Raw genomic sequence first — 16,979 nt, forward strand, 5'->3', positions numbered from 1 at the left:
ATGATGATAAATTTAAGCTGTTCGTGTGAAGTGGCATTGTGCAAACTGCTGCATCTCATTCTGCAGGCATCTCTTTCTTCTTTCCACTTAACCCGGTCTGTTAACTTGGAGCCAGTACTGCGTAAACGTTGTAATTACCTAATTGCAGCTCATTGAAAAACGTAACCACTTTCCTGCTACAAGCTTACTCATGCCATTCGATATTTCTGATTTTGCTTATACGTAATAATGCCTTAAATCAGCTCATATCTTAAAACCGGTTAAAACAAATCCCGCGAGAGTAAACTGGAGTTTATAAATAAATCTTCTATTAAGGGCAATCGACGCCGCGTCAGTACTTACATTGCGATCTAAATTTAGACTATTTCAGTGTTGTCTGATTCATATCCTTAAATACATCCGCTTTATTTTTGTAATCTCTTTATTAGGGAATGTCCTTATTCTACATTCATCATCATTTTGGAAGGGTATTTTTTTCAGTTACCTCATCATCATATCAACCCATTACCTGCCAACAACGGGCAAGTGTTTCCTCCCACAATGCGAAGGGATTAAGGCCGTAGTCCACCACGCTGGCCCAGTGCCGATTGGTGGACTCCACACGCCTATGAGAACATTATCGAGAACTATCTAACTAAAATATCTAAGTGAAAAATATTACCTAGTTTTCTCACCATCAGTTACTGTTCATTTCAACAAGAATGGTCGTGGGTTGCTAGTTTTAACTGACACCGTCAACATCTTCAAAAAAAAATATATCCCACTGTAAAACAACGTCCAACTCATTCAGATGGGAAATGCGTCTGGAGAAGCGGGTTGGTGAGTTTACGTAACTGTAACGTGTCTGCTTCTACGATATCATTGGCTTTCCCGAACGCAAACTCTTTGCTTGTTGAACTGCGACTCTCAGGTATAACTAGTTATCAGGTATCGGTGCTAGAAGTATATTTAGAATTTATTGCCGGCATTCTTTCGGGTAAATATCGAAGTGTTGCTTATTTGCTACCGAATAGTATTTTACAAGTTTAAGTTTTATAGTTTTTCAATTGACAATTAAACAACCATTTTGTCATCGTAACGTATGATGAAAGTAGGTATATAGTTTCGAGGATGTATCATTCAACGAACGCTTAAAAGGTGACAGTCGTCGGCCAAGAGCGGGTCACAAGTGTAATGCCGATGACGGAAAACAACGATGAAGTGGAGACATGCACCAGACGTGACACGTCACGAGGCGGGACGGCCGACGCGTGCGCAGGCCCACACCCCGCCTCCCGCGGCCCCATGCAGCCGCCTCACCTCCCGCACCCCAGTGCACCCGCGTGTTTTGTTTTGAGCGCACGTGTTGATCGAGATTAAACACTTGCTTAACGAAAATCGCGGATCATCACCTTCCTCCTTTGACATTCAAAGCCCTTCTTGTGCTGCTATAACCACAAATATGGCTGCTCAAAATTCTTCTAAAACCTTCAAGATTTACTTTAAAATTTCAAATTCAAAAGATAATGCTCCGACATAATAAATTTCAGATTTACAGGGTTCCGTTGCATGTTCCTTATCCCAAAAATGGCTACTCATGATTGGCCGAAAGCAAGCTCAATCCTCAAACATTGAACTTCAGAAATCCAAAAGGCTAATGCCCTCGAACTATTTCGATTCCCATGTTTACTTTGGCCGGGAGTAGAACTGCCTCATAAAACTCCCATTTATCGGGTTTTAGGAAGTCAGGGACGTTTCCAGTGACATTTTAACTATGAAATGGCAGTTCCTGACACAGGAGGTGGTGCCGAACGGGCTGCCCGCACGTCTATTCCGGCGCGGCCCCGCCCCGCGGGTATTTAAATATACTGTGACGTGTGAACCACGGCTGTACACTACATTACTGATTCTGATTCCTTAATCCGTCTGACTGCCCTTCCGCGGTTAAACTAAATTCGGAAGATTTCACAAACTGTGTTGATATACTTTGACTATCTATTTCTTTAAGTGTAAGTAAGTAATTGAAGTGTTCGGTGTTTGGCGACTCAATGAAAATGTCCTGTGATAAGATGATGGCACGTATTACGGATGTGTTTAGCACAGCGCTGCAGAAAGGCGGAAGGATATTCTGTCATCCACAGACAAGTGAGTATCTTCACATTCGAGTGTTACGTCGATTTTTATAAATTTTAATTATTCCGTATAACCTCAGCGTTAAGCAGGTATCTGACAAAATTTTAGTATCTTCTTTGGTTAAGCAAAAAGCTCACCAGTACAAACAAAACCGATTATTGATTTTGTATGGCACAGCATTTTATCTGGAAGGTACATTATTATTGATTGGTTAAGATAAATATCTATTTGTTAAACTTTTGTTTATATGTTCTCGTACATGGGTACAAAATAATTTAAAAGAGTACATTACATTTATTCATGACTATCAACTAAAAATACCACTGAACGCAATGAACTTTATGCTCTGATTTTTCAAAAATATATAAAAACACTCTCGCCTATCAAAACAGAAATGTAATGTTGTGTACAAATTCTCAATTGATGGTGTTTGCGAACAGTTACGTGATTTTTTATTTACATAATTAAGTGTATAGATTGCATCATAACTGGCAAGTCAAAATAATTTAAGTTCTCCTGTACAAACTTATTGTAAATTCCCTATATTATCCAAAGTTCATAAACGTAAAGGACTTAAATGTTTAATATTATAAGAATTATTTATTTGCAGTGATACTCCAATGGGAGGGACTTCGATTTCACTTGCGAGGAGGAGAGAATTCTACTTCCAAACCCTCTATCTTACCTCTATGATGTCTAAGTTAGTGCGTTTTAAGTAATTAAAATATCACTCGCTTCAACGGTGAAGAAAAACATCGTGGGGAAACCTGCATGCCTGAGAGTTCTTCATAATGTTCTCAAAGGTGTGTGGAGTCCACCAATCCGCACTGGGCCAGCGTGGTGGACTACAGTCTTAACCCCTTCTGACTTCTCATGTAATGGGTATGACATGACGATTATAAGAAAACTGACTAGAAAGTAAATTAATCATTTAAGTAATAACCATGGCTATGTTAGTTAAACTGATTGTAGTAGCACCGTCATTATATCCGGCATCCAGTGACATAAGCTTTCAAAATTAGACCAAATGCTAGGATTCTTGCCGTGTTCTTCCCGGTAGAATCTTCTTTCCAAGCCGGTGGTAGAGTCACTACATACATACATACATACATACATACAAAATAAACGAGTTCTTCCAGTGCGTTGTATTTATACCTTACCTTTAATTTATTAGAAAACCCCCTTAAATATAATCAGAATTTTCGTATGAGTTTTCCTAATATAATCAGTCTTTTGTGGCCGCGGAAATGCACGAAATGCCCACCCAAATGTACATAATATGGATCAGACTATCACGCTAAACAAACACCTTTTTTATTGCAATTACGATGTAACCTTACTTATATACTTAGCGACCTAACAAAGCAACCAATAAACTTGATTTCTGGCGTAGTTACTTGAAAGGACGGAGAGTAACATAGTAGAGTAACATATACATATTTCATTGTAATTTTTATCCAGAAGAAACATAAGAAAGAATTTCATTTTTATCCCAGAAAATCGAAAGTTTCCTATAAGATTTGTAAAAATATGTAATAAACGCGGACGAAAATGCGGGCAACAGCTAGTCAATAATATATCAGATTCTTCAGATACAGGTGTAGTACCACTACATCTAAAAGAAGGTTCTCTTCTTACTATCTCGTTAAAACTGTAAAAGTTTTGGAAAACAAACTGTTTTATTTATTAATAAATTTGAAAGCTACAATTTATCATGTCAACTTCAAAAATAATAATGAAGAACATGCTTACGCCTCATCAAAAAGACTGCAGCATTTCCGCGCAATGGACAACCTTTGGGCTAGTTAATCCCCAGAGCGGGGAGCACAGCCCCTTTTACGCAAACGGCACCCAACCTCCCGGATAAAATAAATTCTTAGTGCCCCTACCAACCAGTTGTCTCCACCGCAAACGGGACGAAGAGGTAGCGGTTCAAAGGTTTTGGCATATTTTTGTTTTTTGTGGCGGCGTCGATCTCTGTCGATAAACTATTTTTATTTTGTTAAACTTAAAATTATGATCTGGAAACTAAAACTGTATATGGTCAAATTATTATAGTTTGAATAATTTTGAATGTAGCCACCCTACAATAACCTTTATACATACACAAGGGGGAATGATGGGATACAATATTCGTGCGAGCCGAAGCTGCGGAGGTGCAAGCAAAGATTCCCAAAGGCTCGAGGCTCGAGAAACAGGCACTTGTATGCGTGAGACGTGATCCGCGCGTGCGCGCCACTATCGATCCCGGGATGAGACTCTTGTCTATGCTATGATTGGAATCGCACTAAAGACATTGCGTTTTCTTTTTGTAATGACCCTTGTAAGTATCGTTGATACTTTGTTATGACATGAATTTATATATGTTACAAGTAAACAATATCAACAAGTAGCATTATATTATTAAGGTTTAATTAAATATTGTACATACATTCTATAGCTTTATGACGCTTCATCGAAAGCAGTATTGGTACACCTCACTGTTCTAGTTCATCATACATCAAACGAGTCGCAGGGCACAAGTTCTTTTAAGACATTCTTTGAGTGTTTGGTCTTTAGTAGGTATCTTTGCGATCGATGTAATTTAGCTGAAAAAAGTAGTTACAAAAGTTTACAAATTAAAAAGAAAAAACCACACTCCACGTTATTGTCCTGCTTGTCACAAGTTGCTCGCTAGGTAGCTACTTTGCATTAGCTATAGACTTCAGTCAAGTATAACTCAAACGGTACGGTGGCAGTAAGCTGTCGCGTAAGTTTTATGTTATCTAACGTCACATATAACTTAGCGTAAACCTGTAATTTTTTACGTAAAATCAAACGTTTACAACTCTATATAATTTTGACATATTAACTTAGCGTAAAGTGAATAGCGGCTGCAGTGATAGCCTTGTGGTTAAAACTTTCGCCTTTTTCCGGAGTGTATGTTTTAATCAATTAAATACGACTTTCTTTAATTGTAAAAATAAACATCGTGAGGAAACCTGCATGCCTGAGGGTTCACCATAAGGTACTTAAAAATGCGTGAAGTACACTAATCCACACTTGACCGGCGAGTTCTAAACCTTACTAATTCTGAAAGGAGACCCTTGCCCTTTAGTAGAACTCACCATCATCATCATCATTAAGGATCGATGATGATGAACATTTAGTTTGTTGACTCGATAAGTTACACTAAGGGCCCTAGTGCCTGCAGGTTTCATAAGCTTAATACGACGTGCCTGATACCAAGAGATAGCAATCAGACTGGTAAGAGCAATCTTTACAAGCAAAACTAAATACAGCATGCAACTTACAAAATGGCACACGTCCATATCGAGCTTCACCTTACAATTCGAGTGTAAAATCTTAAACAAGTAATATGATTGAAAATGGTAAAATGTGTACGTAAAACATTTAATATAACTAAGACTCTATCAAACACTCGCTTATAATAATTCACTATTACTTTCGGCGTATGGACAAACAGACAGAACGTTTTTTTGTTTATTCTACTTCCACCAGCTGCAATCGCCTGGCGGTTAGCGATTACCCTAACGACAAGCTGGCATCTAAATAATAAATAATCAATGTAGTCCAATACCTTCAGATCAAATAAAGTAGAGCCATCAGGGCAGAGTAGTAATAACAGTTCTACATCGGGCCCAAGCGGTCTGCTATCTTGTGCCATCATGTTAGGGGCAAGACAGTTAAAGTAACTACAGGCCGGGGGTCTTCTCCTACAATGAGAAGTCTAGAAGTCATCTACAGTGCAGATTTTTGGACTCCACACTCCTTTGAGAATATTATGGAGAACTCTTGGTTGGTGTTTAGTTATTACACGTACAATGGACGCTTCAAGGTCAAGCCAAGTACGGAAACTGGTCTAGTAACAGAAGTAGGTGTTAATTTTTTCATTTTGGCCTCTAAAATTATATATTATTTATTTATTAAGTTTTCCTTTACCGTTGAAGCAAATGATATTTTACTTGCTTAAAAATCATATAATTAAGACAAGTTATAGGTGCGGCCTGGAATTTGAACTCGGCCCCCGAAAATGTAGCCAAAGCCGGGTATAACTGCTGTAATTAAACCAATACCTGGTTAATCGCCTGGTTTATGTTTGGAGGATCGTAACTAGCTATAAAAAACCTGTCGACGAGATAAATTCAGCCATTTCTCAAAACTCCCCACTTAAAATTACAGAAGTCATCATTGCGCCAGGGAATTCGACGAAATTAAGCTGATAAGTTTATAGCACACTTAGATTGATGTTTGGTGTTAAAAATATGTGAACTTGAATGCGGTTGCGTGCAGTCGCTGCCCGCGCCCAGCGCACTTGACCGACACTCGCCCTGCTCTGTCCCCGTTCCGAATCAACAAGTGGTGGCTGCCACTGACATTCACCTGCGCCGCGCCGCGCGCGGCAGGCGTCATACTGCCATCCATCTGCGACAAAACAACGCTGGACAAGTAGAATCTTTTTTAACAATAAAACCGACTCAGTAATGTATTTATACCAACTAAAATGTAAATATACTGAATATATCTGCGTAACCGTTTCGTTATGAAATCGCGGTTGATTTGCTGCCATTTTTTAAAAGTTCCGTTCTGTCTACGACACTCTTCATCAGATCTATATGAAATTTAAATTTGGGAATAAACCTCTTAAGAACAAAAAAGTTCACCCGCGTTTATTATGATATCACCAATCCCGTGGCAACCGTTTATTGTCCTGGGATAAAAAGTAGCCTGTTACGCTCCGTCCTTTCAACTAACGATGTGACAAAAATCAAGTAGATTAGTTGTTTAATTAGATCGCAAATGAATTACAAACAAACAAACTCATTTTCCAATTAAAAGTATTAGTAAAAATGATCATATTTTTTTAAGTATTGTCTCAGGTAGTTGGGAACAGATGTTTTTCAATTTTACGAAGTAATACCCAATTAGCTTAGTATTCTAACTAGACATATATATAAAAAGTGAGTTTCCGTTTAGCTTTTATATCACACATAGCTTCGCGTTGCCTGGTTTAGCAAGTTATGATATAAAGAGAAGTTATTTAAGAATTTTACCCCTATGTGAATCTTTTATAAAAATAGGTACCGTTTAATCCCACAGCGTAGCAATTTTCTCACTTCTTTGGGTTTCATCATTAACTGGGTCAGGTTGGGTGGAGTGAGGCCGGCCGGCGGTGTCGGGTCGGTTACCACACCTACATCGCGCAGCCTCACTGACCATTTGAAATTGAAAATGACAGGAATCACTCGTCGAATAATAGATAGGCTTTTTGTACTACGCAAAACCAGACACCTTGTCCGTGCCTTGAATTTCCCTATATATGGAGTTGAAACGTGTACCATCAAGACAAGAGAAATTTGGTGCATAGATATCATTAAGAAAACCATCAGCTAGGAAATTCTGCATCTTCTCGATTATGCCATTCGGTAAATACGGTCAAACCTAACCAATAAATGACTGACTGAAATGCAGACAGGTTTTATAAATTTTTTTCAACATTCGATACACAGATAACATAGCTTTAAGGAAACCCTGGCGAAACGATTGGTTGTAAATTCAAAATTCAAAATTCATTTATTTTAAGTAGGCCTAATACAAGCACTTTTGAAACGTCAAGTATGTCCGTGTGTAGTGACTCTACCACCGGTTCGGAAGGCAGATTCTACCGAGAAGAAGCCGGCAAGAAACTCAGCAGTTGCTCTTTTCCAACATAAAAAATTTACATTTTATATTTTAACATTCATTTTTCTATCTTGTGAGAGGCGGAATTCAAGTAGGAGGTCCAGGGTTCGATTTCCGGCCGGGGCAATTTGTTAATTTATTATTTTTGAATTTTCTCTGGCCTGGTCAAGCTTTGGCTGTAGCTAGTTACCAACCTACCGACAAGTAAGTGCTATTAAGCAATTTAGTATTCTGGTACATATTACGTAGAAATCGATTAGGGATATGACTTCCATACTCCCTAACTGGTTAGCCCGCTACCATTTTAGACTGTATGATCTTATTAGCAGGTGAGATTGCAGTCAAGGGCTAACTTGTATTTAAAAAGAAAAAAAAAGAGCAAGGTTTAGATAAATTTGTATGTTTCGATAAATCTTCGTATCAATTTCCACTGCATACCAGGCTGCGTCTTTACTCACTTTTTGTATTTTAGGAGGTTCTATCATTATAATTAAGAAATAATTGTGCTTTGTGGATGGATAGTAGTTTTATTCAAAATAAAAACACCAATAACTAGAGTTCTGTTTATAGGATTTATAATATACGCGAGAAAGTAGGGTATGCCGGGAAACCGCGTGCAAAGCTGCAGGCGGTCTACATTATCTTTGTAACTATAATTCACATAAACACTTAATTTATTTATAATCCCCACATCAAAAGAGGCTCTGTAATAAATCAATACACTAGAATTTATCTCAATGATGAGACTTTCTGCTTCGTAGAAACTGTGATAAACAAAGGTTTACTAATATATTGACCAAAACAGCTATCTACTCTGTAAACAGGTCAAATTCACCGCCGATGTAAGCAGGAGGAAGTTCCTGTTTATGTATTTTATTTACGTTTCAAACTTAAATTGCGTATTTCACGCAATCTGACGAAGACCATTCTACAGAGATTGAAGCAGTTAGGGTACGTTCACATGGCATTGTAGCGACGTTTTCTGAGGAAGTTTTGACGCATATATTGTAGGTAGACACACAGAACATTTCTCAGTTATAAAATCCGTTTGGATTGGTTGATGAAAGAGATTGCTTCTCGTTATAAGGTCACCACTTGGATGTGCTATTTTTCTAGGAGGTTCTTGGAGGTGCGTTTTTGTTTTGTATGTCATACCCTACAGGTTGTCCCATTTTAATTTGATGAAGATCTATTGGAGGGATTCTGGACAAATCGAGGAAACTCTTCGAATATCATAGGCACATATTGAAGGAGCATGTGAAAAACTTTTTGACAAAAAAGAACGTAAAATTTAATCCATGTAATATAAAAATGTATTCTATATATGTTTTCTACAACATTTCTAAGTTGATGCCAAGGGACTTAGAAATGTTGTAGAAAACATGTTTTTCCTGCTTTTTATGTGTATTACAAAATCGGTTCTTTTTTAATTGTACTTGTAAACTGTAGTCTTTTGTCCCTGTAACCACAATTAAAATAGACCTTAGATAAGTTAGATTTAAGCAAGTATTTTATCAAGTACCTCAAACACATATCATAGATTAGTTAAATGTAAGATTTTATATTTTTGGAATAAACGGGGTTATTATTTGATCTTTGGTTTCCTTTAAATATCAGTATGTCTACTCTGTTTGGTTTTAACTATCGTGAGGCCGTCTGATTAGATCAAACGAGGAGTGGATAACATATGATGTTTTTAGTTATCTATGACTCAAAGTATTCGGGTGAGGATCAACTTGCTAGCCCGAGGCTTATGTTATTGATCCGTCGCTCAAATAAACATTTTGTTCCAGTGTGCAACTTCATCGTGCACGAGCGATGCGTGGGGCAAGTGGTGACGCCGTGCTGCGGGGTGGCGCCGAGCCTCATAAAGGTAAAACACACCCTCACCTTCACGTAATGAAACTCATTTTGCAATGACATCGAACCCAATGGGGTGTGACCGCCTAGCTAATAATAGCACGGCTGTTAACAACTATTAAACTCCAGTGACACATTTTTTACCTCTATGACCTACTTAAATACTAAACTGTAATTGGAAGGCTATTTTGCGAAATAAATAGTTTAAAACAATGAAACAATTTTTTTTTAATACTAGGTTATTAGCGTACAGAACGTGAATAAAAAATTGCTGTAAATACTGACCTGCAATTATTTGTCACTTGTGTTTAACAGTTTTTTTTTTATTTATAGAAAGCCATGCATAATCTTCTTAATTCACAGACTTCTTCTTAAGATGAAAACATGTGATGCATGTAGGTATCAACTATGTAAGTATGTAAGTAACAAGATGGACGCGAGCTCAGACAGTCTGCAATATAAATAAATAATAATAATAAAATTAAGTAATTAATTGTAATAATTATTCGTAGGGAAATGTTCAATTAAAAATTGTCTCGAAATTAAATTCTCTTCGTCATATCTATATTTTTTTTATTTTTGTAATCAAAGAAGCTCTGTAGTGCGTCGGTAATGGGTCAGATGGATGAATGCGCTTTATTTAGATTTTATTGTTTATTTTTGCACAGAACCCAGTGGCTCACTGCTGGTCAGAGCCCACTCACCACAAACGGAAGTTCTGCACCGTGTGTCGCAAGAGGCTTGACGAACTGCCAGCATTACACTGTATGAGTGAGTATCCCCGATGTACCCAGCGGCGTTTACCTAACTTGGTTCCCATACACACCCCGAATTTTTGAAACCACAATTTCCTCAAAATCCAAAAGAATCAATGTTTATTAATTTAGACATATTTATATCATGCACTTATTTAAAAATGTTTAACTATTTGGATAATGTGTTTATGCTTTATTTTTTTTATGGCCGGATGAGTTTTCAGATTAATCCATTCTAGGGCACCATTTTATTGATTAAAGTGTGACCAATTAGCTTGTCTTGATCAGCTATCGACTCCACTCAACTCTACAATAGCAGCGCTTACAAACCGATAGATTTTATCTAGCAAACGATACCACTATAAAAACTTGTGAAAGCCTTCTTGAATAAAGTTCATTTTTGTACCTATATAACGATCGAAGAGTTGCTAAAGACCTATTAGTTGAAATATCACTACTTTTGCCAATGGGCCCCGTATGACTGTGGTCTATGATCACGGCGAGTAACCCTATTGCATACGATCACTTAGTTCTTCTAGTGGTTTTCATATTCGACATGGATATCAACGTCCGGGGTTCGATTCCCAAGTTGGGCCTGTTATCCCGTTAAATAGACTGTGTCCCGAATTCGGGAAGCACGACGCTTCGTTCCGAATTATTCCGAAGGTTAATCTTTGATTCCCAATTAAAAAGGGGTCCAGAGCCCAGAAGTAAAACTTCAAAAGGATGCAGAGGATGATGACCCGCGCAGAGCTGAAGCTTGTCTCCATTTGCTATTTTAAATCCATATTCTAAAGTCATATTGCCTATGATAACAGCTTAAATAATCTCTATCTATAACACCCACGTTAATCAATTACATGGCATTTTTCGACAGGTTTCGCTATAACGGAGGACTGGACTTGAGACTACATACACCCCAGTATAAACAGCTGTTTGTACGTTAATTTATCATTTTGTGCAACGTATGCTAATAAGTATTTGCTAAAAGTTTAGACTTTTCAAAAGGTAGAAGTTGAGGAAAATAGGCCGGAATACTCTTTGTGTTTTGTTTGTAGTTCATTTCGTGTCCAAATGTTTGTAGTTCACTTGACATCGTACACTGGCTCGAAGGGGGTGTGCACACGCTAAAGTATTCTACGTGTTTACCTGAGTACCTACCTTTGCTGCCCTGCGACCTCATTTTGCCCCTCTAAGCTCTAGAGAAACAGAACATTTAACGCACGGCTACACGGACATCGCGAGCGGGGTATGAGAGGTTGACCGTTTTCACATAAGTCGATAAAGATACTCGCTAAATACAACGTGTAAATGAAAACCGAAATAATACTTCACGGGCTTTAGAGGTACATATAACATAATGTATAACTTATCTGTAAAACCGAAAACCTTATAGATTTTAAGCAAAATTAGATCATGTTTGTCCTGTCACTTTATTAGGTACGCGTCGCGTAGCGTAGGTACTATGCACATGTCGGTCTTTTATCTTCAATGGGGTTTTCATAAGTAATCACTAAGAATGTTTTGAATTAGTTTTTATGGAAAAATAAATATGCTTATGCCTCTATCAACATTACTTCGTAATTCAGTTACACGTTGTATAAGAAAATTCGGGTCGATATCTGTTCCTGATACTGACCGGCCTGTGTTGTTATCAGCTAATATGAAAATGACAAGCCGATTTTTAAAGGGCACTGCTGCGCTCATATTTTGATTTTTGGCTGTATCTGAAGTGGTCCGCACGAGCCGGCGCAGTGCCACACTACCTTACGGACGCTTCTTTGAGTGGAGTAGATAGTCCGAGTGCGCTTATTCACCAGCATGTTCTCCCGCAGTATGCGAGTACTTCGTGCACGGGGAGTGCGTGGACTTCGCGGCGGCGGACTGCAAGGAGAACGCCACGTACTGCGCGGGCAGCGAGCCGCGCCACGTGCACCACTGGCGCGAGGGCAACCTGCCCGCCAACTCCAAATGCGCCGCTTGCCGCCGCGCCTGCTGGTCGGCCGAGTGCCTGACCGGCTACAGATGCGAGTGGTGCGGCAGCACGGTGAGACGCCTCCACTTACCCGCCTGAGGGTCACTCGCGTGTTCCCAACTACTTGATACGGGTTCACCGCGATCGACGCTCCTTCCACTGTCCCAACTGCAACGTGCTTAAAAACTAAGCCTTAACAACAATAGGTACCACTTGTAACTAATATGGTCTCCTCAAAACATACAACCTTATCCCAGGAAAATATCACTAAAAACTCCGCAAAAGATGCCTACGAAAGCGTTAAAAACAACGACAAAAATTATTGCACTCTAACGATGTCTTCTTGTGATATACCCAATGACTAACCCATTAGGTCCTCAAGAAATATGTCGGCTTAACATAAAACAAACTGATTATTCCCCTGAAGACTATTCTTTTTCTTTCTATCTCTCTCTCCACTAATGTCTGTGTTCCAGGTGCGGCCGATTCGTTAATCTGTTTGGCCTTTTAGTCATATTTGCTTCTGAACCTATATGTCCTTCAATAATTGAAATTAATTCAACTGATGGCTGTTTCAAGAGAGCTTACCTAAATGTGATCTGGAACAGTGTCACGCCGGTTGCCGCGCCCTGATACCTGAGGAGTGCAACTTCGGCGCTCTCCAGCCGATCTTCCTGCCCCCGTCGGCGGTGTCCATCCCGCGCACGGAGGTGCCCATGGAGGCCATCATCGGCGTGCACGTGCGCCCGCCGCCCTCACAGCGCGACTTCGGATGCCGTAAGTGTCCACCCGTCCCAGTGGCCCAGCCCTAGCTCAGTATAACCGATGCGAGCACGAAACGAAAGGACAGTAATTTCTCCGGATGGTAAGCGCAGCGGCCGAGGGTTGTTTGTAGTGCTGGCGTTGGTTATACTGCGCCGCAGCCGAGCCGGCGCGGGGCTGGGGCGCGCGTTGGGCGGCACAGTGAGCGGTGTCTTTGGGCAGCGCGGCGTCGCGGCTGGGCGCCGGCGCGGCTGGTGACGCTGGCGCGCCGCCTGCTGCCGGCCGCCTGCAGCCCGCACGGTGGCGCGTCTCCGCCGTACTCGCGAGGTACCCACAGGCTTGCCGCTTAACAGAACGACGCTGACTCCAGCCCATAGCTCTGTGCCCACTGGCTCTGCGATGTCATAACAAAAATACAAATACATCGACAATATTAGACCCAGTTAGATCTCGGCACAGTTTATACAGCCCTAACTGACTGACTGACTCTTATATAATGGTGGTTCGTGAATATTAAAAATGGAACACTTAACCCGTTTCCATCATCTTGGAATCGAATAACAGTAGATAACTAAAATTTGCAACGCCAATCACACTTAGCTTTTGTCTGGTGAGAGGATTTGGCCGTCGCTGGTTACCACCTTACCAACGAAGACGTGCTGCCTAAAACTAATTAGGGGTATGGTTTTAATATGCCTTACTCCCTAATAGGTTAGCCCGTTAACATCTTAGACTGCATCATTGGAATTTAAAAAGCTATTAAATAACAAATTATTCATTGATTGACCTTGCTACGAAACTTTACCGTGGTCGCGATCGTAGATTTGCACAAGTTTAGCGGAAGGCATCTGTAAACTATTGAATGATAAATATACCTTTTAATGACTCAGTGAAAGTTCTGTTAAGACCTTTGCAGTTACAGCTTTTTTCCTGCTTTACGACCACACTTGCTTCACAGAATAATTGGGAAAAAGCTTCATCGGAAGACTATTCCACCTAACATATTGAACTACCTTCAGCATTTCTTCTGTTTGTAAAGGCAAATTTTATAAATCTATTTTTAAGTTATGGAAAACGAATAGTCTTTTGATGTTAACATGCATGTCAGAAAGGTTTTCTTCAGTTTTCGCTTAACAGCTTGTCTTACACGTTCATACTTTAAACATTTGCACTCTTTCGAGAAAGCTCATCATACAAAACATTATTCATACGATCAAACTAACAGTAATGCCTCAGAATTAACAAATTCTCAATCTGTAACTTATTAAAACCCAAAACTTCTCAAATCATAAACGAAATACCTATACCTCTTTGACAAATTCACTGTTCAATTCTTTGTCAACACTTTGAACCATCCACTTCTAGACCAGCAAAGTCTTCAGTCATGACGCTAGAATCACTACAGTTATCAGTAGAGTCGCGGAGCACAAAGCTTTTAATTTTGGAAGTGTCCTTCAAAGTCTTGAGCTTTCATCTCTCCATATCGCTTTAAAGTCTGGAGAAGTCAAGGATGCTCCTGTTGCAGCAATCTTCCGGCATTAATTCAAGGTAACTTGCACAGTACACTGTCGTTGGGTATTTAGCTGGGTGTTGCCGGTGTTCCTACACACTAGATGTCCACTAAGTCAATGTAGCACCACCTCCCGTGGGCCAAAGTGCACTATTATTTAAACAGTTTATATCCTGGAAGACCTAGTTACTATCAGATTTAAAATATGTCCTCAAACTTGGTGGCCATTGGAGTATCGAAAAAGTCGTAGATCAGATAATACTTACATAAGCAATGTTGGGAAAATGTTTCGGTAGATCGTCATCAATCACGCCAAAATTATGTCTAAAACTGCAGCCTACGTAGTGGTCTCCAAATTTTACGAGGATGCGAGAAGCCATGTCTTGAATTTACGCTTAGTTTATTTACAAATTCAATAGAATTCCGATCTGATACTGCACTTTGGTCAGAACGTACGTGAGTGTGATTTGCCAAAAATGTGTTTTTAGAAACTTCCTCAGAAATGGTGCATTAGAGAAAACGCTGCGTAGATTTTATGTGCAGAAAATGTGTTACTTAGTTCTGTGTTATAATTTGAATAAAAAAACAATTAACAAACTATACTAAATAATAAGCAATGTGTTTTCGATAAGTTAATAATACGATTATTACTAAAAAAATGTTGAATTAAAACAAAGCCTTATGTTTTATGTGCTACGCAATAAAAATGTTTTAAATACACAAATTTTTATAATAATGTTTTAAATGTGTGTTGAGGTTTAGATACTCGGCTAATTTCTGTTTTAAAATACGCTTTAAAATCATTATTAGTAGTCGATTTCAGGTCTAAAAAGAATGCGGCAATGAATTCAAGAGCAACCATGTTATCCGAGTATCTAAGTTTATCAATCCTGCCACTTATCTTAGTCATATCGAACTAATGAATTCCAGTGAATTTTTGTCCTGTCTCCTCGCTAATTACCTACTTAAGTAAATTACGAAACCAACAGACCGTAGACACTAAATCTCAAAAGTGTTTGTATTTTTAAATATAATATTTCATAAGACTCGCAATAGACACCGATCATAGGCGGTTCGCAAACCTCAAACCTTGTAGGAAATCCAGTTTTTTTTTTAAATAACTTATACTTAGTTAAACGTTTTGTGTGATGGAAGGCTTCAGCCGTGGCTAGTTACCACCCTAACGACAAAATCGTGCCGCTAAGCGATTTAACGTACGGTATCCAGTATGATGTCGCGTAGAAACCGATAAGGGGTATGAATTCAATACAACTGCCATACCCCTAACAGGTTAGCCCGTTACCATCTTAGACTACTTTACCATCAGGTGAGATTGCAACCAAGGGCTAACTCGTAGTGGAATAGAAAAAAAAGCGTATCGACGCGGACAGACAGACTTGAAAGGTTCCCTCCCGCTAACACGCCAGAGGCACGTGGCAGCGTGTGCGATACGTATGTGTGTCCGCAGCGCGCAGCGTGAGCGAGGAGTTCAGCTCGGGCTGCGAGGGCCGCTCGGGCTCCGGCGGCGGCTCCACGGGCGCGCCGGCCGACCAGGACCACCGACCCGACCACAAGCAGCACCGCGACCGCACGCCGGACGACCGGGATGAAGGTAGCTCTAGAAGTCCAGCGATACGCTTTTGAATTCTGCGGACACAACCATATTAAACTAATAAATAAAATCAATAAATGTCCGTCGATTTATTTTATACTAGCTTTGTCCTGTCCAAATTACGGGACGCAGTTTACAGAAACATAGCCTACAACCTTCCTCAATAAATCATAATAATCATAATGATTTTTCAATCGTACTGGTATTATATATTAAGTACAGATAAAAAAAACCATTGATTAAACTTCCTTCAACATATTTAAACGACTGAGGTGTGGGCTAATAATATATACATTCTTTGTTCTTGGATATTGAATGATCAACTACTTCAAATCTGCAATTTCGTAAATATAACCGTCCCGGAGACCCACTGCCGTCTCGCCTTACTTAAAATACTCTTAATTTCCTATTACAAGTGGCTGCGAATAATATATGATTTAATAGCAGCATCTTTTGTAAGACGATTTCGCTGGATTGCCAACGTTGGCCCAATTCAGTAAATGGATGGGACTTTCGAAGTTTGACAGAAAATTTGCTATCGATCATTTCGGCTCACAAACAAAGAATAGTAATTGTTAAAGGAAGAGTCGAGATCGTATTGTTAAATGATTCGAGCATTGGCGCAAGAGTGGACATGGTAGTCAGAGAGTAACATACTAAATCAATGCGTGTAATAATAAACGAGGGTAATCTTCTTCTATTCTCTACCAG

The 16,979-nt window shown here is 39.4% G+C and overlaps 1 protein-coding gene across 3 annotated transcripts in view; it reads left to right on the forward strand.

The window, feature by feature from the left end:
- Positions 1-16,979, forward strand: part of LOC120626825 (diacylglycerol kinase theta) — a 50,892-nt gene that overhangs the window by 22,271 nt on the left and 11,642 nt on the right. For 2 of the 3 annotated variants that reach the window (XM_039894586.1, XM_039894588.1), the window contains exons 2-6: positions 9,588-9,667; positions 10,323-10,425; positions 12,245-12,456; positions 12,993-13,161; positions 16,125-16,268. In XM_039894586.1, the coding sequence (XP_039750520.1) occupies positions 9,588-9,667; positions 10,323-10,425; positions 12,245-12,456; positions 12,993-13,161; positions 16,125-16,268 (708 nt within the window). Of the gene's footprint in view, positions 1-1,408; positions 2,125-9,587; positions 9,668-10,322; positions 10,426-12,244; positions 12,457-12,992; positions 13,162-16,124; positions 16,269-16,979 lie in introns of those variants that run through there. The other variant, XM_039894587.1, reaches the window with a different exon arrangement.

Source organism: Pararge aegeria, chromosome 10 (assembly GCF_905163445.1).
Source record: "Pararge aegeria chromosome 10, ilParAegt1.1, whole genome shotgun sequence".
Taxonomy (NCBI): Eukaryota; Metazoa; Arthropoda; class Insecta; order Lepidoptera; family Nymphalidae; genus Pararge; species Pararge aegeria.